Raw genomic sequence first — 24,295 nt, 5'->3', positions numbered from 1 at the left:
TATACCCGATAGAACTTCAGGAAAGGTGGCTCCACAATCCTTAGCAGCTCACTCTGTAGCTCCTCTAGTCTCAATATCTGCGACAGCAATAACAGCCATCGCTGAGTACTATGACTCAGTGGTGCACAAAATACTAAAATAACATTTATACAGAATTTAAATCATATTTATTCAAAAACTGAACTGAATATGAGAAATAAATATAAAACATGATTTATAAGCTTTTAATCCAAACAATTTCATTTTGAAAGTCTCAAAACAAATTTCATCAAAATACACAGTTATATCATGCCATTCGAAACAATAATCATCTCAATAGCCAGAGGCTTATGAGAAGTCACATCACAAGGCTAGCTAGCTCAAATATATGGATATCCATTCAATTTCTTCTTCTACTGGCACACACCTCAACACTTCATGTAACATCCTTCCTATACGTGTTCTGTACGTTCAATTACTCCAGTAGTCAAATAACAATCTAGGCAAGTCAGGATGTCTGGAACTACACTTCGGTGATAGTGAACAGACATATAATGATGAAATAAATAAAAAGAAAATACAAGAAAAATCAAACAAAAATGAAAGAGAGAAAATGTGACTAAGTTAAATGAGCCAAACCCGTAGCGATGGGTGACCGCACTTTTGAGAAGTTCTGGCGAGGATCGTTGACTAACTCGACGCGGAACCCCGAGAAATATTTTCAGGACATAATTAAAGGATTATTGAGGTGTAATTGACATTGAAAATGTCTAAGAAAAATTAGAAAGTTAGTATAAACGAAAAATAAAAATTAAAGAAATCGGCGGTACAAGGAGTAAATCGGTGTTACCGAAAAAGTACGAACTTGACCCGAAGAGGGGCATTTTGGTCAATTGACACCTAGAGTTGACTTTTGACTTAAATGTCCATGAAAAATAAGTGGTATTATATTTTAAAAATCCCATGAAAAATGAAATTCAAGATAATATGTAATTTAAGGGAATTGGAGGGCATAATTGTAATTAAAGGAAATCATGAATTAATGTAATTTTTAATTGTGATAAGTGGGGCATTAGTGGAGTATATAAGGACCACTAGGACAGATTTTTCCACTATTCATCTCCTTCCTCATTATTCTTCTTTGCCGAATTGAAATTTCTCCAAGCTTCATCCATGGCCGCCCCATATACAAGCCTTCATGCACCATTGATCAAGCCATGATTCCATGCAAGTATCTTCATTAAACTTGGTCTACACATCATGGGCAGCATGTAGGAAGCAAGAAAGAGGAGTTTTGGAGAAGTTTAATCAAGCCCAAGTTGAGGTTAGTGCTTAATCTCCCCATTTTCTTTCATTAGATCTTGTTTTGAGCTTTGGGTGAGTTGATTTGTGAAGAAATTGAGTAAATTAATGTATATTTGGTGAGCCCTTTATTTCGGCAGCCAAGACATTCATGGGATTTTGAGGTGTTTAAATGATGTAGATGAGTTTAAAGATGATGTTTGATATGGGTATATGTATGGGAAGTGATAGGACTTGAATTGATTGAAATTGAGAAATTTAAATTATGGTTTGAAACAATTATTGGAGATTTGTGTTGTTGCTTCATTTTGGGCAGCCATGAACCCTTGTTGAGCTTGAGTTATTTTTACTTCTAATGAATGAAAATGAATGTTGATTAATTCAAATGAAAGTCGTAGTAAGTTTGTATTTAAGTATGTGTATGTAGTGTTTAAATTAAGGGTGTGAAATGAAACCTTGATGCCTTGAGCAAACTGCCATGTTTGGCAGCCCCTAATAGCATGAATTTGTGTGTGAACATATGATTATTAATGGTATATGCTAATGTTAAATTATGGGCAGCAAGTGTAAGTGACATTGAAGTATGAATATGTTGAAGTGTATGTGTAATATTGACATTGAAGTATGTTGAATTTTGGTGGAAGTGAATGTTGAACTTAATGATGAATTATGTGCATTGAGCACTTGAACATTCTGCCCAGAATTGTTGCTGGAATTGTGTACAATAGATGTATGGAAGTGTTGTTGATTGAATATTATAGTAATGAGGAGGAGAAGGAACATTAAATTGGGAGTGTATGAACTTTGTGCAGGTTGTGTATTGAAGGCAACACCTAAATTAGGCCATAAGTGCCAAACTGTGAACCCAATTGGTATGAGGCCAATGGGGGGTGAAACTTGACACCAAATAGGCCAACTTTCATGTCGAAAGGTTGCCAAAATTCTGCCTAGAAACTGACCTTAAAAAGTGACCAAATCCGGATTAGTGCATTTAAGGCCTGAAAACTGACCATTTGGGCAGCAGTTAGTATTTAGGCCATAACTCACTCAAAACAGGTCCAATTGACCTGAAATTTTTACCATGGTTAGTTTAGACATAGATATACAATTCATATGAAGACACCAAAGCCCAGAAATGGCCAGAACTAAGTCAAATAGCTTGCAAAATTCAGGTACCAAAACTATCAGAACTAAAATTGACCAAATTTTGCACAAAAAGTGCAATCTGTCCAGCTTTAGTAAATTGACCATATCTTGGCCTATACAACTCAGAATGACCTTAAATTTTGCACAGAGTGCAATAAGATATAGAGCTACAATTCTTATGAAGACACCAAAACCCAGAAATGACCAGAACCAAGTCAAATGGCTTGCACAAATTCGGGTACAAAAACTGCCGAACCAAAAGTGACCTAAAATTAACCAAATTTTGCACAAAAGGTGCAATCTGTCCAGCATTGGTAAATTGACCATATCTTAGTCTACACAACTCAGAATGACCTGAAATTTTGCCCCGCCTGCAATAAGACATAGACCTACAAGTTTGTAGTTTGGACCGAAACCCAAAAACCTAGGGAACTAGGTCGTCCGGCTAGGTCAAAATAGTACACCGAAATCCGGTAAATTGCAATAAAATGCAATACACTTGGAAATGAAATTGGTAACATATACCAACACTAAAGGGCTATAAAATGTGACATATTGGTAATATTAGAATTGACTCATGTAGAGTGCATCTCAACATTATAGGTTGACTAATGAAATGAATTGAAGGGAATAGTACCAAGAGAAATAGGACTTTAAGCTAGACAAATGTAGCACACAAAAATTGAGAAATTGACCAAATTTTGCACCAAAGGCGCAATCTGTCCAGTTTTAGTAAATTGACCATAACTTGGTCTATACAACTCGGAATGACCTGAAATTTTGCCCCGCGTGCAATGAGACATAGAGCTACAATTTTGCTTCTTTGACCAGAAGCTAAAAACCAAGAGAAATAGGACTTCAAGCTAGACCAATCTAGCACATAAAAATTGAAAATTTGACATTTACATACAATGATGCTTGAAGCAATTTGGCAATGAATGCCAACTTGTAAAAAATGGTAAATTACACTATATTGGCAGCATATTGAAAGGCAAATTGTGACATGTTGATACTAGAATCAACTTATCCATGATGTATAAAAAGGTCAATATTTTCATTGACCAGTGAATTGTGTAATGACCAGTTAACCCTGAAAATAAAGAAATAAATATTTAATCTTGTAATATGCCCTAGTTTGCCTAGTTGACTAGTTTGGATCGGTTGGCATGCCAATAGGATTCGACGGTACATTACGTAAATGACTTTCGTCATCTTGTGTGTTTTATGGCTTATTATGCCATACTATGATTTTAATAGCCTATGGCTATACGGTTTGTGTTATTATACTCGGCTTAATGCACGATTGATTATATGGCTTTTTAGCCACCTTGTTTGCACAGAGAGATACTTTGTGACCGATGGTGTGACGGCGATACTAGGTACCCAGTGCTAGTATATCCGTTTATCGATCTAGTCGATGTATAGGCTATATGGGCGATCATTTAAAACATTATTCAATTCGGGAAGTTAAGTTAAGTTAAGTATAATGAAATTTGTACAATTAAATTAAGTATTGAATGAATGAGTAAAAGAAATTAGCAAAAGCAACATAACAAAAATATAAATTACGGAATCGTAGAGACTTGAAATGCAATCTGATTAGAATAATTTGTATCTTTGGGTAGTATTGCGAAAAGTAATAAACTAAGCACTTCAAAAGAGGAACAAACTAGTATATAAGATCGTTGATACTAGAAATACCATACCAAATTAAATAGATTCTCGAGTATCCGAATTATGATTTATTTCTTTCTTTATTTGTATATATTATTTCTTGTTATACTATTGCACCACTAAGCAGAAATGCTATGGTGCTGGCAGTATGACCAAGTCAATTTTGAAGGACCAAAACTAAAATTTTACAAGTCCAATTGATATGGGACCAATTGGGGATGAAAATAGACACAAAATGACACAATTTTTATTTAGGAACCATGCCCAAAAAGTAACCAAAACCTAGTGAACAAATTGACCAAAGTTGGATAAGTGCAGTCTGCCACTGTACAAACTGACCAAATGAACAGTATTTGTTCATTTGGTCATAACTCGAGCTAGGAAGGTCAAATTGACCTGAAATTTTACCAGTGGTTAGATGAGATATAGATCTAAAACTTTCATGAAGAACACAAGTCCAAATTCTGCCAGCAACCAAGCCATTTGGCCACCCCAAGTTGGTAATCCAAAACTGCTAGCACCAAAATTTGCCCAGAAAATCTGGGTTGTGTCTAACCCGGCAGCCCTGGTTCAAATGGCCATAACTTGAGCTACAAAACTCCAATTGGGGTGATCCAAAAATAAGAATAAACTTAAGACATTAAGGAACATTTTCTATGAAGGAAGTTTTGCCAAATTCCAATAGTAAAATTACCAATGGAATAGTACAACTAGGGACACCAAAACTGAAAATTTGACAATTTTGCCAAAAGGACTTAAGCTTTGAGAAAATGACCAAAACCAACAAATTTAATGACCAAAATGTGGTATGTGGGTGAAGTTGGAGTTCCCATACCTATTAAGTCTTAAAAAGTCAACAATTTGACTTGAATAGTGTAGTGAATACTAACCCGAAACACAAAAACTTCGAGAACGTTGAAATTAGCACATTAAAGCTAGGTAAAAATGAAGTGAAATTTATTTTTGGATTTATGCTAAGTTATGGTACTGAAATACTGTGAAATTGTGTGTTTCAGCTGAAAAAGACTTGGAAGCTCTAAGAGACTGAGTCAAGGCCTTGAGGCGACTCACGTCAGGTCTGTGCACAGTAATTGTTGTTTAAATATATGATTCTTGAAAAATTGATTTTTCTTGAGTTAATTACGAATTGTGTTGCCATATATGATTGTGAATATGACTTTGAAAATTTACCAGATTTCCAATAAATTATTTGAATAAATTGTTTTGAATTGATTTTATGTTCACACTTAGCATGACAGGATCACATTATTCCTCCTCCATTTATGGGGTTGAGATCGTTTATTTTCCTCCCTCTCTGGCTTGCCAGTTGAGGTTGAGATCGGATGAGTACTCATTAGCTAGCTAGCCACCTCCCTCATTGATTTCGATTAATGGGGTTGTAGATTGCTTTGTCATGGTGTATAACACGGCATTGATCGAAAATTTTGTGTCATGGCTTAAGTGTATATGATTTTGGCAACACTGTGTTCAATAAATTATTTGATTAAATGGTGTTATTATGAGCTTTGATAGTTTGCGAAATGTGATTGAGAAATATTTAAACTGTGTTTTGATAATGAATGATTCATGTATTGCATTTCAAATTTTTATTGTGCACCACTGAGTATTTTTATACTCAGCGATAGCTTATTTTGCTTTCGAGATAAGAGCAAGGAGAAAGCGAGTGAGTGCTATTGAATTGAGAATTACACGGTCTTTTTATGCGGGTATTATTTTATACCTTTGCAGTTAATTTTGATGTAAATATAGTAATGTTATATGTATCAATGTAAAGTTGAGCAGTTGTAAATAAATTGTAATAATATTATTTTTGGATTTCCTTCTGTAAATTAATATTTGTACCTGTGAATTTCATATTTTATGCCTTGTGAATGAAGTATTAAATATTTTGAGAAGATAAATTTTGATTTGGATTGTGGAATTATTTTGAAGTGAATTGAATTGAGTTGATTTGAGATTTATTGGAGGTTGAGAAAACTATTGGAAGTATTTTTTTTAAGGTATTTGAAGAATTGTTTTCTCCAAATACAAACGGAACTCTGTCAAAATTTTTATAAAATTTGCGGCAAAATTAAAATGCACAAAAATTTTTACTAGTATTTAAACTTTGAATAAATGGTTTTTAATTTCTACCAAAATGCTCACCACTTCCAAAATGTAAGAAAATTGTTTTAAAATCTCTTGTAGGGTACTTAATGAGTTATCGGTAGGTGAAGTTCGGTAGTTCATTAGGTATTATACGGGATCATGTTATGCCTTACAGAGGGGTAAGGTGTGACATCTACATTGTGTTCTAGTGTCACCACATCTGCAGTGTATTTTGGGTAAGACTCTAGGCTATATCATGTATTTTATATTTTGTATTTTGTGTTAGATATTTATTTTGTCATGTAAATTATGGAACTATGTAATTATTTATAATTATGTACATTAATGAAATGTAGTATTTTATTTATGAATGAGTACCAAATTTATCTGTCTATGTATGAATGAAAATCGGGAAATTAAGATAAATGATATGAAATATTGGGATTATGAGAAAATTTATGCTTTGAGATGATATTGTTGAAAATTTTAACAGGTGGGGAAATTGTCAAAATGTTAATAGGGGAAACTCCTTTAGTTTCTCCGGCTAATAAATTGACCGCAAATAAATAAAATAAAATGTGAGTAATAAGAAATGCAATAAAATAAGTTAAAGTGCTTCGGCATTGAGTGTGACATGCTTTGCTCAACTACACTATAGACGGGTAAGGGCGTTTCACAGGATACTCATCTCATACATTCCAATATATCTATATAATAGGTTTACAATTTCAAAAGAAATAGATTATTGCAACCCCAACAAGATTAGAACACTAATAGCAAATGCGGAGTTCTAAATTATAATTCAAAGAAATAAAATACAAATAAGCAGCAACTATGTAAACCTACGAGAAAGGAAGTAGGTTATTCACAAAAAAGGTTCACCTCTTACTTAGAAAAAAATGGTTGAACAGGAGTGAGCGTTCGACTCATATAGTAAAATATTGATTTTAAATATAATTTCTATAACTATCTAAGTGTAATACATTCTTATGTATGAAATGTAATATACACACATATTTCCAAACATGTCAAACAATATTCACACAAAATATAGTTTAGAGCACTCACATACTTGTGCATCACACACACACACACACAAACACACACACACACACACACACATATATATACACACACAAATGGGAGCTGATCCCCCTATACAGCTCTCTTAATTCCAACATCTACCAGCGAGATCAATTCGAGTCAAACTTTCTCTTAATAATCAAAATGTAGGGTCAGTGAGATCAACTCAAAGTTATACTCACCAAAACTTATCCACAAAAAGGATCGGGTCCTAACGAGTCAAGCTCTAGTCGTGACTACCCATCCTATCCATATCCATAAATACACCACCATATGACGATACATACACATAGCTCCAAATTGCTTTAAGGTGAAATCCACAATAATATCATAAATTAAATATGCAATGCAATGTATGCCTAATAATTAACTATATGCATATACTTATAAGTGAATGCATGGGCATGTCTTGAATATATAATAATATTAAAATTATAAATAAAATTAATATCTACTCACAGTTATCTAAATGTCCTTTGAAGTGGTGAGAAGGCGAGGAATGTTAACTCGGATCACATAAACAATTATATTCAAGAAATTTATTAATATTAGCTCAAAACAAAGAACTAAAGAGTCTAAGACACTCTAGGTTTATCTTAGAAAATCAATGAGTTTCTCTTGTACCTAAGACCTACCCAACTGTAAAATAATTTAACTAATACTTCTCAATCCAAAGGTTTTAGGCCCACAACACAACTACACAATACACCTTCTGGGCCTATCAAACCAGTCAATTCCCACATAAAATAATTGTTTAAAAATTTAGTTACAAATTGACTCACTAATCTAATTTGACATATTTACAATATACTTTATTATTCATGTCATGTATCGATTTATGACCCACTAACTCATTTTAATTCATTATGTTTCGAACCTCTAACTCATAAATAATATTATTAGAAAATAATAAGTTAACAAATATCAACTTAATTATTTTAGAGATTTATTACTTCATTATAATTGATTTGAATTTCCTTTATTAAAATTTATTTAATATGCAATTTTATGTATAGTTAAAATTATATTGTTTTATAATTATTTATTATTTATTTTTTAATTGCATTGTTGATAAATTAAATGTTAAAATATCATTTACTTGTTTAATGTTAGATTTTGCATTTTTATAAATTATTAAATTTATGCATGGTTAAAATTAGTGTATAAATTTCTTATAATATATTATTTTATAAAAAATAAATATGTCAAATAAATCATATCAAAATACGCTAAATACGTTATGTTAGATCGTATCAAATTGTATTAAATAATTAGAGTTATGTCAAATCATATTAAATATGTTAATTTATATTAAATTATGTATCCAATTAACTCAATATAATTTAATAGTAATTGTATCGCATCCAATTATATTTATATTTCAATTTTTAACAATTCATTGATTATATTGTTTTTGTATCAATTCTATTTCACATAAAATAATTGTTTAAAAATTTAGTCACAAATTGACTCACTAATCTAATTTGACATATTTACAATATACTTTATTATTCATGTCATGTATTGATCTATGATCCACTAATTCATTTTGATTCATTATGTTTCGAACTGCTAACTCATAAATAATATTATTAGAAAATAATAAGTTAATAAATATCAACTTAACTATTTATTATTTTAGAGATTTATTACTTCATTATAATTGATTTGAATTTCCTTTATTAAAATTTATTTAATATGCAATTTTATGTATAGTTAAAATTATATTGTTTTATAATTATTTATTATTTATTTTTAATTGAATTATTGATAAATTAAATGTTAAAATATCATTTACTTCTTTAATGTTAGATTTTGCATTTTTATAAATTATTAAATTTATGCGTGGTTAAAATTAGTGTATAAATTTCTTATAATATATTATTTTATAAAAAATAAATATATCAAATAAATCATATCAAAATATGCTAAATGAGTTATGTTAGATTGTATCAAATTATATTAAATAATTATAATTATGTCAAATCATATTAAAGGAGTTAATTTATATTAAATTGTGAATCTAATTAACTTAATATAATTTAATATTAATTATATCACATCTAATTATATTTATATTTTAATTTTTAACAATTTATTGATTATATTGTTTTTGTATCAATTCTATTTGTATTCGAATGAGTTGGCTAATCCAAATTATTGCCCCTAAATTCAAGTACTTTTTTTCTCTTTCTTATTTCTCTCGCTTATTGTTCTAATATTGATTACTAGGCAGCTAGTTAAAGTTCTTTTTTAAAGATCAAATTATAATAACAAAAAAAACTATTAAAATAAAATAAATTTTATTTTTAAAGAAATTAAATAAAATAAAAAATATTACTCTCTTAAAAAAACTTAAAATTTGATTTTTAAAGAGGATATTGTTGTCGGAGACAACCATAAATTCTAAAAAAATAAATATTACATAAACTATAAAATGAATATAGATATATAAAAAAAAAATCCTCATCAAATTATTTATAACTATAAATAAATGCGATGCAGTTGCCCACCAGAATTCCAGTCTTCATCGGGACTCCAAAGGAACAAGTATTGTAACTTCTCATTCCAAACAAATGGCAAAGTCATTCACGATAAGAAAAAAAAAGGTGTTTATCGAAAAAAGAAACGAAACCGCATCTAGAAAATAAGTTAACAAAACAATAAAAATAGGTGACGCTATTGCCACGGCCGCATGATTCTTAATTTATCAGTATGACAAAATTGCCCTCGCACTTCTGTCTTTTATGTGTTTTTAATAATGTCCCTGGTTCTTTTCATCTACCCACTATTTTCCCTTTTTTTATTTTTTTTATCAAGATTCTTTCCCTTCTCTTTTGCGGTAGTTCTGGTTATCAGTCTGGTCTAATTCAATTTCTGGTTGAAACAATAGTAGGGGTGATAACGCACAGATATTTATAAGTATTTGATGCAAATTAAATTTTAATAAAATGAATTTAGATAATATATAATTAAATTTAAAATTTAATTAGTTAAAAATAAATTTTAATTAAATTTAAAATAAAATTAAATATTTAATATATTAATTAAGATCAAATTTAAATAGTGTGATTTTATTATTTCTCCATTATAAGATTTAAGTATTGAGAAAGAGAATCAAAGAATCGAAAAGAAAGAAAAAGGGAATAAAGTCACTTTTAATTTATAGTTGGCTCTGATATTAATATTGATTTGGTTTAAAATTGATTTTAATTTTATTTTGACAATTTTGATTAGGACAAAAAGTTTAAATAAGGCTATGTATTTTTAGTGGAATCAAATAAGATCAAAATTAAATTATAATTAATCTCAAATACATCTAATTTTTGACAATTTTTTCTATTTTTTTAATAATAAAATATTAAACATAGTAATTTTAATATTAAATAATTTTGTTTATCACATTCTTCATTTAATTTTTATTTTAATTAAAAATAATAAATAATTTTTAATATTAAATTAAAAAAATAATATTTTATTATAAAAAAATAATATATTATTATATGATGATTTATTTAATCTTAATTAGAAAGTTTAGTTCTTAATTAGCTCAAAATTTAATTTTGAATTTATTTAGCTCTAGACTGAAAATATAAGAATTTATTTACTTATTTATTTATTTTTATTTCCATTAAAACTGTAAGTTATTACCTATTTTTTTAAAAAATTATTATTTAGTTGATTTATCTTAATAAAATTAAATCTTTGATCATTTATTTTGAAAATAAGAGAAATTAGTTTCTCTTTTACTTTTGAGTTCTCCCATTGTTTTAGGTGTGAATTTAAATTTTATTTAATTTTTATAGTTCGAAAAATATAGTAATAGTAATTTATTTTTTTAAAATATTAATTGAAAAAATAAAAAATTAACTAATATATTTTTAAATATATAAAAGTCAAGTAAAAATATAAAGATTAATAATAATTTTTTGTTTTAATTTGTAAATTTGATTTGAATCGGGCTGGAATTGGCGGTTTACCCATTCTGATTCTGTTTTGATTCAAGGCTCGCAAAGAGACTGAAACCGACTCATAAGGTCGGTCCGATTTGATCAGGGCCAATTCTCGGTTTGATCAGCAAAGCCCATAACACGATCATTGCCGTCTTTTCCTGTTCTGGAGCTCAGGTTTAATATTTTTGTAACTTTCCCAGCTCTCATTCTCCTTTTTATGTAAGAGCTTGTTTGATTCAATTCCACAACACAAAATTTTGTGGAATTCTTTTTGATAAATTTGATTGTTAAGACATGCTAGTTGACAGAGGCTCACAGTCCATATCACTATCTTACTCGATTTGAAGTTTCAGGTAATGCTTTTCCCTCTCTCTCTCTCTCTCTCCCTCTCTCTCTCTGCGATTTAAGTGGAACTTCAAGTTTCCTTCTGTTTCTCGAAAGGAATAGCTGACAATGAAGGTTGGGATTTTCTTAATTTTCATCTTCAAAATTTTCTCGGCAATCAAACGCACCTCTGGTTTTCAGTACGTCAGTTAGGAAGAAGTAGAAAGAGATGCTGCTGGGATTTCAAAAAATGAGCTATGTTTAAGGGTACGTTTTACAAGGATAAATTGGTCTTTTTGTAGCATTTATGAAGCCGTGGCGACAGCAAAAATGGCCGTGGCAATAGTCACCCTAAAAATATTTATATTCCGGGAAAATTTATCTTGCCCACTTGATCATCATCGCCATCTTCTCTTCAGCCTCAGCTAAAATAGAAATTTTCCTCTGTCTTCTCTCTGTTAGAGCTTTGGAGTTGTTTTCCATTTTGTGTTTCTACAAAATTTTAAGAGCGGTCGGTAGTAAAAATCAAATTCTAGGGTTTGGATTCGATTGGATTGGATCTTCTCATCGTAAATTGATATTATTATAGTGCGGTGAACGAGATTGGTACAGAGAGGCAGACGAATGAGTGTCGTTTCTGACGAGATGTTGTTTTACTTATCGTCAGCTAATCTTGAGGTACGCTATAGCTTACTAGCAATTGCTTGTTATGAATTGAATTTGTTTTAGCTTGGCTTGTGTCTGTTGATTGAATGTGTTCTGTTATTAAGCTTCAATTAGCTGTAGTACATGGAGATTGGGTTATACTTAGTTAGCGAGAAAAATTAATGAGAAAAGCATGTGAAGATGGAAGTTCATGTTTGAAGCTAAAGCAATTGGGTGTTTAGGGAACTTTTGAGGAGAGTTTGTCTGGGAAGCAAAACGTCTCTCTATCCCATAATGACTATACATTCTTTATTGAAAAAGTGTTGGATATGGAGTATCGGATTAATCCCTTAAAATCTCTCTGTTGCATCCAGTAATTTCTCTTTACTGTTTTATCTAAATTTTTATTAACAAAATTCTACAAAATGGATTAGTTTGTAATGTAAAATTAGGGTTCAAGAGAAGGGAGGTACAAGAGGATGAGGAGGAAGGCTGCCTGTAATATGAAGGCAATGGTGTTGACTAGGCTCTCTTTCTCTCTCAGGGGGTTGGAATTGTTTGTGTAGAGTAGCTGAATTGTATGGCAAACTTAGAAATTATATAGAATTATGGTGATTTGATTTTTTGTTCCATGATTCATAAGCATCAGTGGTTTCTATTTAATGTTATTTTTGGGCCATTGTCTCTTATTGTTGTTTGGGTTCAAGGCTTAGTTGAGTTGGTCTCTCGTTTTCTTTCATTAATGAGGCAATCCAAACAATGAGATTCCAATGTGTGTGTTTTCTACATGATGATTAGTTTTCAGTGTTAGCACGCAACTTTTAGATCATTGAGTAATGGCTGAAGTTTTTAATGGAATTTTCACCATCTTCTACAATTGTTAAAATTGATGTTATATATTGCAACATTATGCTTTTTATTGCTGCTTATGTTCTTCCATTTTGCAGTTGTCCTTTTTGTTATGGGAGCCTGCCTCATTCATGTGCGTTCGAACCTCTCGTCTTTTGTGTGTGTGTGTGTGTGTGTAATATTGATTCTTTGATTTTTGTTTTGTTGTAGATGAACCTTGTATTTTGATTATTGGATTTTATGTGCTTGTCAAAATTTAAATGACTTTTGATTTGACACATTGCAGATTTGTTTGTTTGTGTCGTGTAATATTGATTCTTTGATTTTTGTTTTGTTGTAGATGAACCTTGTATTTTGATTTTTGGATTTTATGTGTGTGTCAAAAATTAAATTACTTTTTTTATTTGATACATTGCAGATTTGTGTGTGTGTGTGTGTGTGTGTGTGTGTGTGTGTGTGTGTGTGTGTGTGTGTGTGTGTAATATTGATTCTTTGATTTTTTGTTTTGTTGTAGATGAACCTTGTATTTTGATTATTGGATTTTATGTGCTTGTCAAAATTTGAGTGACTTTTGATTTGATACATTGCAGATTTGTTTCCTTTTAAATCAAGAGGAAGGTATTCCAGCTTCTGATATCTGTTGATAAGGGAAGGCTTATTTTCTGCCATGCCTTCTCTACAATTGTTGCAACTAACTGAGCATGGTCGAAGCCTCTTGGCTTCAAGAAGGTATTAACTTTTCGTCCTTGTTTGCATTTATCGTAATTGGAAGAAAAAAGTTGTCTTCATAAAAATATTGCTTTTTATCAACTTGAATGTGCTGCCACCATATTAGGTACCTATTGTATAATTTGGCTGTTCAACAGTCAATGATTTTATTCTAAACAATTGCTATTATTCATCAGAAATTCATTTGAGATTTGTAAAATGAATGCTTCTGCCATCTCTCATTCAGTTCTTCTACAGTCACTTGTATTTCATTATTCTTGCTGTTGGCTAGTAAAATAACACAGGAGATGAGCTAATGATGTAGTTTAAGACTTTTAAGCAAGTAGTTGAAAATAATGGAAAGGGGAGGGAGGGTTTTATGAGATGCTCATAGGAAAGGCTGAGCACTCTGAAAACCGAATTGGACTGATTTACTTTGCCTTTTTGGTTCAGTAATTTGGTAAAACAGTTTGGTTTTGGTTTGTATTTTAAAAAATTTTCAGTTTTACATTTCGGTTCAGTTTGGTTAGGAAGGTCAAAAACCCAAATAACTGAACCGAACTGATTTTTCCCCTTGTAAAGCTTTCTACACCATTTTGTCCCTTCCAAAAACCATACCTATTTAAATTCCTCTTCTTCTTCTGTGAGACAACCAATAATCTCAACTCCCAACCCTTCCTCCTCAGTTCATGAACCCCTTCCATCTTCTTCTTCTTCTTTCTCATTTCCTCTCCTATCGACTGAGTCATTGCCTTTGCCTATGCTGTTGCATCATGCAACTGACCAAGTCCTCTGGTCCTCTATGATTCAGTTCCTTGTTGCATGTTGATGTTTCAACATACTCTCTTTCATTCTGTATCAAGTTTCCTCGGTGCGTATTCAAGTTTTCCTCGTCTGGTTTCAAGATTCCAAGTCTTCATGCAACCTTGCTACATATTCAAGTTGCAGATTTGTGAAATTTAAATGGTAGATTTGCAAATTTGTAAAATGTATATTGTAGATTTGTTAATTGACGCAATTTTAATTTGAGTTAGTCTCTTAGTTTTCCTGAATTGAGTTTTAATTTGGGTGATTTTGTGTTGTGCTTGATGAATTGAGAATTTTGGTTAATTTTGGTGAGGATTTGGGAGGGAGGGTTTGGCTTTGTAATCGTGGACTGGAGTGTTCTGGAAACTGATCGACATCGATTTTTGGTTAGGTTTGATTCAGTTTTACTATTAGTTTGGTTCGGTTCACAACAATATGCTTTTCGGTTGTTTGGTTTCTACGGTTCGGTTCAGTTTGGATCCAAACCGACCGATTGCACTTCCTACTTATAGGATGGTCATGATTAAACATTATATATAATCCAGTAAGTTATTTCAATTAGATTGTGGAAAGGCAATTTTTTATATACTTGTATGCCATAACAAATGGAAGTTACCGTATGTGGATAGTCTTATGTGTTTAGAATGTTGTGAAGCGTAGATATACGGAGGCTCTAGTTAGACAAGTAGAGCACATTGGGTTGGAGGATCGAAAGAAAAGAAGGGTAGACCTAAACTGACTTGGAGGAGAGTAATACAACATGACCTAGAATTATTACACATTTTTAGGATTTAACCCAAAATCCTTTAGAGTGGAGAAAGAGTATCCATATAGCTAACCCTAATAAATTTTTGGGATAAAGGTTTGGTTGAGTTGAGTTGAAATTGTTAGATTTTCATGTAGTGATCACTTTGTAATGACTTTGAGTTAACTGAATAATGGATTAAAGAAAGTATTTAGTAGTGTTTGACAACATTTTTGAAGGTAATCTATACAGTGGGGATTATGGGGACTCCTTTTTTGGTTGCTTTTTTTGTACTTTTTGAGTAAAAGATGGAAAATTACGAAAATGAAGGAGATCTCAAACCATTTTTACTTTCTAACTTGGGCTTTTGGAAATCCCACTTTGTGTTTTATTAGTAATGCGGGCCACTTGCGTTAATGGAATTGTTGGTTGACTCATTAGTAAATTATTATTTGTTCTAATAAAGTAGACATTTTAATATCTCCACTCCCCTGGTTCCCCTCCTCCGGTTCCCCTCCCCCCTATGGAAATCACAAAGGAACATACTTGGTCCTCTTATTTAGTCTTCAAGTTTTCGCTTTGAAAAGGAAAGGCAAATTAATCGAGCCATGCTTTAGTTGCTTTAGTTAATACGAGCAACCATATGCAAGGGTTCATTCTGTATGTTTAGGCCCCACTTGGGTCAATTTTTTACTTTTTCAAAAGTACTTTTTAACAAGTTCAGATTTTGTCAAAAAAGAAAATTTAATGGTGAAAAAAGATAACTGGTAAATCTATGAATTTTAGTTTACATGAGGAGCAAAAAAAGGAATATAATTTTTATTTTTTGAGGAGAGTAATGTCTAGTCTATTTATTAGAGTATAGATCCTAATTATACTTGGACAAGTTTACTAACATAAGAATCCTAATTATATTTGGAGAAGTTTATTAAAATAAGAATCCTAGAAACTATAGGAATACTTTTATATGAGGAAATAAAACCTAAATTTTGTTACAAATAATATTACCTTTATAATAGGTATGTAGGAACCTCCACATCAACTACAGCCACCTCACCATCATTATTAGTCATTGCCATTGCCACCATCATTGTTGGCTTATTTATCTCCCTCCTACCAACCAAATAATTATTCATGTGGGCATTGTGGCTGTCTTCATCCTCCACATCCAAATTTGTTGCCATTAGTCAAATTTGTTGCCATTAGTCACTGTGCCCACCTTGCCAATTCTATTGCTGCCACTCAACATCGTTATCTCACTGTGACCATTACTATTATATAAGGAGTAATTAATTCAATCACTATCCAATTTATGTACAATATGTTAGTAATAGAAGGTAGTAAAAATTAGTGATCAAACTGAAAGTGTTTTCCTTTTGGAAATAAATTATAAAACTTGAAATGGAAAACAGAAAACAAAAAGCTGAAAGCTTTTTTTGTGCGATTAAACAGACCCTCTTTTTATTAGTTTGCAAACTTCGGTTATTTTGATGTTACCCTTCTTAATTAAAAAAAATCTCAATATTGACATTTTGATTATCATCCATCTGTCATCCACTTGGTTAGCAAACTTTTTTAAAGAATGAATAATACAATTGTTGCTTTTAGTCCTTCCAATTTGGTTGTGCCTATGGCAGATGATTTTCGTTTTTTTCTCCTCAGTAGTTTTTATATTTAGCTGCTCTATTAGATGTCCTTATGGTAGAAGATCATTTATTTACTATTGTGTGCTGCATGCAACTTTCAAAAGCAGTCCGAGTCCTCTGTTTCAGTGCTGAACTGTGGTATATTGGTTATCCAAGCAGGAAATCTCTATTGTTTGCTGGTGGTATCTTAGTTTTGGCGGGACTGCTGCATATGTGAAGTCACGGCATGGCTGTAAAAAGTTTGATTCTATTGATCACTACAATGGGCTTAGGGGTGATAATGACAAATCAGACAAGCAGGTTGCGAAAGAAGCTAAGAAAATTATTCAGAAAAAAGGAAGTTTGAAATCACTCCATGTTCTAGCTTCTGTTCTTTTGTCTGAGATGGGCAAAAGGGGCACAAGGGATCTTTTGGCTATGATAGCTATAGCAGTAAGTCTTTGTTCTATGTGCACTCAAATATTTTGTTTTCATCATCTATTCCTTAAGCTTTTGTGGTAGTAGTACATAAACTGCATTCATCAATTGTCCTTCATAGCTGCATAGGTCATAATTGAAATAAAATAGATAAATACTGGCAAAATTTTCTTACACTTCACCTATGGTTTTAAAATTTTGTCTTTTTCCTTTTTTAGGGTCAGTTCAGAAGTTCCTTTTGCTAGTTCTTTATTAGAAAGAGATATAAAGCTGTACATGTGTTTTCTGGCTCTACCCAGTATCAAGAGTTGGCTTACTTCTATGAATTCAAGTTAATAATAGAAATCCCACTTTGTGAAACTCTACTCGCTGTTTATTGCGGCAACAAATATCTAACAAGTCTCAAATATATAACTAGCTTGTGTCGGATATTATGATTTGGAGCATGTATTACTGGCAAGAAACACATACAATCGTAACTGGTCTCATGTCCAACATTCATATTGTGCAGTGATGCTAGGTTGAGGCATAAAAATGACTTGGCATCACTGTAAATGTTAGTTGGTGACCAGATGCACAAAACCTGATTGGTTGCATATCATGTGCAGACAAGGCAGTGCATTAGTGCTCTCAAGTCTCAATCTTATTCTTCTATCCAAGCTATTAATATGTAAAAAATTGGTAATTGCATTCAACTAAAGGTAAAGTTATTGTTACATTTTGAATATATAGGTTAGGGATCAAAAGATGGCGTAATATCAAAACTGAATATAGAAGATGGTGAAGAGATGAGATGCAGTAGTAGCAATAGAGTACATCTTATTCATGTTGATGGGGCTCCCAATAACATATTTCCATGGGTTGTTTAGATGATGAGGGGTTCATGAGGTTTCATTACTTTTCCTCTTTGGTGAAGAGGCATAAGAACCCATGTACGATTGGTCGTAAAAATTAGATTTCTAAATTTTGACTGCTCTTTTATGGCCTACAATAATTCTGAGATATTGTGGCTTTTTACTTCATAAGCAATGTTTTGCAAGTTATTTGCAGAAGAGTTTTTGGCATCCTAATGAACCATACCATTAATACATTTTTAACCTCAGACAAATCATGTATCTTACTGCTAATGGGTGGAAAAAGAACCTTTATAAGCCCTTTGCCTCCTGACTTTCTTTGCTTTTGCTGCTTAGTTGTTACAAATTCTATTACTGCATCAGGCCATTTTATCCATAATCTGGTTAGTTGATGGACTTTTTGTCTGCAGTGCAGTCCTTTTAAGTTACAACAGTCTGATGGAGCATTGGCTCTTTATTCTCATGTTAGCAACTCAGTGATTGGATGAGCAAACTTAATTGATGATAGTGCAACTTTGATTTCTTTTGGTCTTCTCTTTTGCTGAGAAAGACATGATGATTTCTTTTTTGTTATAGAATGATCAGACTGTCCTTTTACTTCTCCAGATGGAAACCATTATTATATTATTGCTATGTGCTGAACTGTTCCCTTGAAACAAATAAATAGTTAAATAAGTGAAAGATTGGAAATTTGGGTGCTCTTAATTGGGAAATAAAATTTATTAAACAACAAAAGTAACCCAACAGAAGTCGGATTGTGTACCTAGGAGTTGGTTGTTGGTGATAGCAAATGCTGTTTTCAGTGGATTTTCATACCTGTAAGTGCGAGTGTCAGCATTTGTAACTGATGCAAAAGGATTAATTTAGCATATGAGAACCAACATGATCCTCTGTCCTTCAAATTTGTTCATTGATTTATTCATTGCTTGAGTAGAAATGTGCTTTTGCACTTTTTTGCAGGTGTTGAGAACTGCTTTGAGCAACAGATTAGCAAAAGTACAGGGATTTCTATTCCGTGCTGCTTTTCTCCGACGCGTGCCATTATTTTTCGGTTGATATCTGAAAATATCTTATTATGTTTTCTTCTATCCACTATTCATTCTACTTGAAGTATATAGCGGGACTTTAAGTCTATGTTTCAGAAAAATATTGACTAAGCGTATCCATGCACATTATTTTGAGGTAATCATCATAACTTTTTTATGTTTGTTGGAAAATAACTATTTCTGATAATTATTATTTCTGTGTTCTAGTTTAATTCATTTGGGCTTCATTACATGAAATCTTTTTCTTCCCCCTCACTTTTTGCTATAATTTTATTGCATTGATTAACTTTATTATTCGCAATTCTCAAATTTGTATCCTTTGAATCTATATTAAATTACTAAATTGCAAGTGCTGATGGATGGCTGTTTAATCAAGGACATGGTTTTGTTATTCTCTTTGGGGAACAATTGTATGTTTAGTAGTGGTACCATAAAACATTTTTATCTAGGTGGACCTTGATTTTGTCATGATTCAGCTTTCAGGTGATTGGAAAAATGATATTGATGATAGTCATAATTTTGTTGTATGAGTTCTCATTCTGTTTGGGCATGTGAAACTTGTCTAAGATTACCTTGGGTGGAAATGTTCTGTAATTCTAGTTTGCCCTCTATTTAATGTAGGAACTAGCATGTGGGAACTCTATGATTTGGTTTCATGTAACAATTTTGCATGTTTTGTGTTTTTTCACAGCCTCATAAGTGTGTGTGAGTGCATGTGTCAACACTTGCATGCCTTTTTAGGTGGTGATGTGACATGCCTAGATGCTAATCTCCAAGATCCTATTCTGGTGAATAACAATGGAACTTGGAATTTATTACAGGACATATGATTTTTATCTCCATGCTTTAGTTTAGAATATGCAGCTTTTACTTTATTGGTGTAGGAAAAAGCTTTTTTTTGTTGACATCCTAATGATGCATTGATGCCTTTGTTCAGTGCTTGCTTTGTTTTCTCTGAGAGATTAATCATCCTTTTATTTGGTTCCAGAACATGGCATACTATAAGATATCACATGTTGATGGTCGGATTACTAACCCTGAACAACGAATTGCAAGTGATGTACCAAGATTCTGTTCAGAGTTGAGTGAACTGGTACAGGATGACTTGACAGCAGTTACTGATGGTCTTCTCTATACTTGGCGCCTGTGTTCTTATGCTAGCCCAAAATATCTTTTCTGGATATTGGTAATTTTGGTCAAATCTATTATATTGATCTGAATTCTTGATATTCTTAATGTCTTATATTCTTTTGTATGGCTGCTGATAGCGTTTCAGCTTAGTATGATGACATTGGAGTGTTAACAAATTTCCACTTGACACAATAATGTTCTCAGGGCTATGTGTTGGGAGCAGGAACCATGATTAGAAACTTTTCCCCTGCTTTTGGGAAACTGATGTCAAAAGAACAACAGTTGGAAGGTGAATATCGGCGGCTTCATTCACGTTTAAGGACCCATGCAGAAAGTATAGCATTTTCTGGTGGAGAACGTAGAGAAGAATCACCTATTCAGCAGAAGTTTAAGGATCTTGTTAGACACATGAGAGTTGTCCTTTATGACCATTGGTGGTTTGGAATGATTCAAGATTTTTTGTTGAAGTATCTTGGTGCTACAGTTGCAGTTGTATTGATTATAGAGCCCTTTTTTGCTGGCCATCTAAGACCTGATGCCTCTACTTTGGGAAGGGCAACAATGTTGAGCAACTTAAGATATCACACCAGTGTCATAATATCACTATTTCAGTCCTGGGAACTCTTTCTATAAGTTCAAGACGACTCAATCGTATCAGGTAGTTCACAAAAAAATTATTAATAACATTTTATACCTCAAAGGAGCCCTTATATATTTGTTTACCCACTCATTTTTGGCAGTTATTTTTACCCTTAGCCGCCCTTCCCTTCCTCCCTCTTAAAACTGCTCTTACTTCCTGATGTGGGACCTTCTTGTACCAGGGATTTTAGGTCTATGTATTTTAGGAAGAAAGTGACAAAATTTAATTAGGAAGTAATATTTAATTATTTATGAATTCTACTGTTTAGAATTTCCTTGTTAGTGTTGCTTTGGTATTCCTGGTTACCATTGGCTTAGTATTGTCTTATTTTGGGATTCCTAGTATTGTCTACAAGTACCTGAAATCTTTATTTTATGAAGAAATTTGGGAAATATAATTAGGAAGTAATATTTAATTATTTGGGAATTCTACATGTTCCTAATATTGGCTATCTATTCCTAATTAAATTTAAATATTAGTCTACAGGTACCTGAGGTCTACTTATTCCTAATATTGGCTACCAGGGATTTTAGGCCTACTATGGTAGGAAGAATTTGGGAAATTAAATTAGGAAGTAATAGTTAATTATTTAGGAATCAATTGTTAAGAATTTTCTAATTAGTGTTGGTTTGATTTCCTAGTTAGTAGTGGCTTAGTATTTTCTTATTGTGGGATTCCTGATGTTAGTCTACATATACCTATGCAAATTAGGTATTTTGGTGGAGTTATTATTATTAACAACTGGGAATTAATAGAAATTTGTGAGTTTTGTATCTTTCCTTTGAGTGATCTATTGGTTCTACATCACTTCCATGTTCCACTTTTCTCCTGTGAAAAAAATTTATGGAATGGGTGGTGAAAATTTTTTGAGAGAAAAAAGAGACTAAGGTGCAAAATAACAAATAGAATGTTGTCATTTCACTGATTAGTTAGAAACTTGATTGATTTGTCCTTGAGCATGCCTTGCACATGATTCCAGATATCCTCTAAGCCTAATGTTTGTGTTATTGCAGTGGTTATGCTGATCGCATTCATGAGTTAATAGTAATATCAAGAGAGCTAAACTGCGATGATATAACTTCTCTGCAAAGTAGTGGAATTAGGAATTACTTTAGTTAAGCTGATTATGTTGAGTTTTCTGGTGTCAAGGTACTTGATACTTACAGATTTTATTTCACCATGTTGTTATATATGTACACATTTTCTGTTCTTATGGTAGTAATGCCTCCTAGGTTGTCACCCCAACTGGTAATGTTTTGGTGGAAGATCTGACTCTTAAGGTTGAATCAGGATCTAATCTGTTAATTACAGGTATCTTTTCAGCTTAAAAATCAACTATCTGCATTTTTAATTTCTTTCGATTTGTTTTGTTTTCTTGGTCTTTTAATATGGTTCTTTACGCCTATACTTTCAGTTTTTTTGTTATTAACAAGAGTATGTTCTTATTTAACTAGGGCGCCTGTGTCTCAAATTTTGCATAATACCTATAGAATGGCTCTTTCAGGGGACTTTTTATTTATTTATCTGCTACCCCTTGTTGATATGAAGTACTTGATCATGACAAACATTTAATATTTGATTGGATTATCTTTTGGATCCCAGTGGAAAAATGCTGGCCAATATTGGATTAGGTACTACGGTTAGTGAATTTAGGATTCATGGACGTTTCATTTCTAATTGTGTGTCTTCATGTAATGTCTGTTGTGTATCGTTGCATTGTGAGAAGCAATGTGGCTTGTTTGCAGAGCACAAGAAGAAAAGGAGAGGATAGGGGGAGAGAGCAGCATACCTATGTGGCTCCTTCTTTCTGTCTTCTTTTTCATTTCTTGTTTTTTCTTTTTATGTGTGTATACAACTGTAACTCCTGTGTCCAACTTGTAGAAAACCCAACTCTTATTTTTGCTTCTTTCTAAAAAACATTATAGCGGATCTTCTGATAAAATTCCTATTTAGGCTAAGTTTCTCTGATTATATTTTAAATGTAAATGGCCACCAGCCCATTTTTTTAAATTGTGCTCTACAAAATTTCTAATGAAATATATGTATTTTTTTTTTAATTTTAAAGATCCTTGTATTTTTCACTTTTATAATGTCTCCATTTAAAATATCATTACCTCAATTTATTCAATTATGAATAGAAAACAATTATTTATTTTAGATTTGAAGATTATTGTTGTGTAGGTTTCGTTAAATATCATGGTTTTCAAACTTGTACCAAAAACCTGGGAACTGGACAGTGATTGGTCGGGTTATATTTTAGACCCTTCTCATAAGAAGCTGCTTGTACCCGGAAAAATCGACTGTGGTGAACCGCTGAACCGGGTGACCAGGTTGCAGTTCAACTGGTTTGATTTGCAGTTATGTGGCATGCTAATTAACTGCCATGTCAAGGTTCACTTGAAAAACTAGTGCTTTATTTTAGCTACCTAGTTTCAAACCTTGCTTCTCAAAGTTTCCACGAGCTTGTCCATCCGCTAAGCTACATGACCAGTTTGGTTAAATTCTCTCCACGTTATTTATTTCATACATCTTAAAATCAGTATGGTTGTAGCCTCATTTTTCTTTTAAAGGTCAAAAGTTAACTTTTATGTAAACATAAAACAAGTAATATATCAAAACTGCTTTGATTTTATTATAAATTTTATGGAAATATTTGTTGTCATTTAAAATTTTATCTTTTAATTGTTTCTTTTTATCTTAAAATTTTATTATTTAAAATTTCGGATTATTTGTTAAAGATGTTTATTATATTAAAAATTTGATTGTATTCACTCTAGTAGTTTACTCATAATTGTTATATTGTTGTTTATATATTTTAATTTACTTGTTATTTTTTTAACGGTTTAAACAGCTGGCTGAGGTTTGAAAACCTTGGTAAATGTATATGTTGAACTATGAAATTGATAATTTATTTATTTTCAAAAATTTCATAGTGCTTGTGGACACAGTCCAACATGGACCAATATATTCCTATACAGTTACATTATGACTAACAATTATCATTGTTGAAAACTCGGGTGATTCTGCATTCCATTTGGTATTAATAATTAAAAGGTTATCCATTCCAAACAGAGCTTTATGGAAAAAAGGATATGATCAGTCATGGTAGAGGAGAATTGTTGGTGGATTTTTATCAGGCAAGACATGGGTAAGGGAAGTTACGTAATGTGATTCTTTTCAACAAATAGGGGATTGTACCTTACACCCATATCAAGGTTTTCTGGCATGGAATAGCTT

At 31.9% G+C, this 24,295-nt stretch overlaps 1 protein-coding gene and 1 long non-coding RNA gene across 6 annotated transcripts; both read left to right on the top strand.

Moving 5' to 3' along the window:
* Window positions 1-11,398: 11,398 nt before the first annotated feature.
* LOC131171874 (uncharacterized) lies at window positions 11,399-19,333 on the top strand. Of its 5 annotated transcripts, none has more exons than XR_009142526.1 (6): window positions 11,399-11,599; window positions 11,694-12,248; window positions 13,163-13,197; window positions 13,655-13,793; window positions 17,130-17,402; window positions 19,202-19,333. It is a non-coding gene; the product is annotated as an uncharacterized LOC131171874 (long non-coding RNA). The 5 variants fall into 5 exon arrangements; XR_009142527.1 differs by having other exon boundaries at window positions 11,688-12,248; XR_009142528.1 differs by having other exon boundaries at window positions 11,400-11,599; window positions 11,772-12,248.
* Window positions 19,334-19,366: 33 nt separating this feature from the next.
* LOC131172069 (ABC transporter D family member 1-like) lies at window positions 19,367-21,061 on the top strand. Its single transcript, XM_058133013.1, has 3 exons — window positions 19,367-19,423; window positions 20,276-20,473; window positions 20,623-21,061. Exons 2-3 carry the CDS (start codon window positions 20,279-20,281, stop codon window positions 21,049-21,051), a joined length of 624 nt encoding a protein of 207 aa, XP_057988996.1. The 5' UTR covers window positions 19,367-19,423; window positions 20,276-20,278; the 3' UTR covers window positions 21,052-21,061.
* The last annotated feature ends 3,234 nt before the right edge of the window (window positions 21,062-24,295 follow it).

The sequence above is a fragment of the Hevea brasiliensis genome, chromosome 13 (genome assembly GCF_030052815.1).
Source record: "Hevea brasiliensis isolate MT/VB/25A 57/8 chromosome 13, ASM3005281v1, whole genome shotgun sequence".
Lineage (NCBI taxonomy): Eukaryota > Viridiplantae > Streptophyta > Magnoliopsida > Malpighiales > Euphorbiaceae > Hevea > Hevea brasiliensis.
This window is presented reverse-complemented; position numbering and strand designations above follow the sequence as displayed.

Excerpts from the sequence above, each read along its gene's own strand:
- LOC131172069 (XM_058133013.1), top strand. The coding sequence starts at position 20,279 with ATGGCATACTATAAGATATCACATGTTGATGGTCGGATTACTAACCCT. Across the intron at positions 20,474-20,622 it reads AATATCTTTTCTGGATATTG|GGCTATGTGTTGGGAGCAGG; the intron begins GTAATTTTGGTC and ends TAATGTTCTCAG.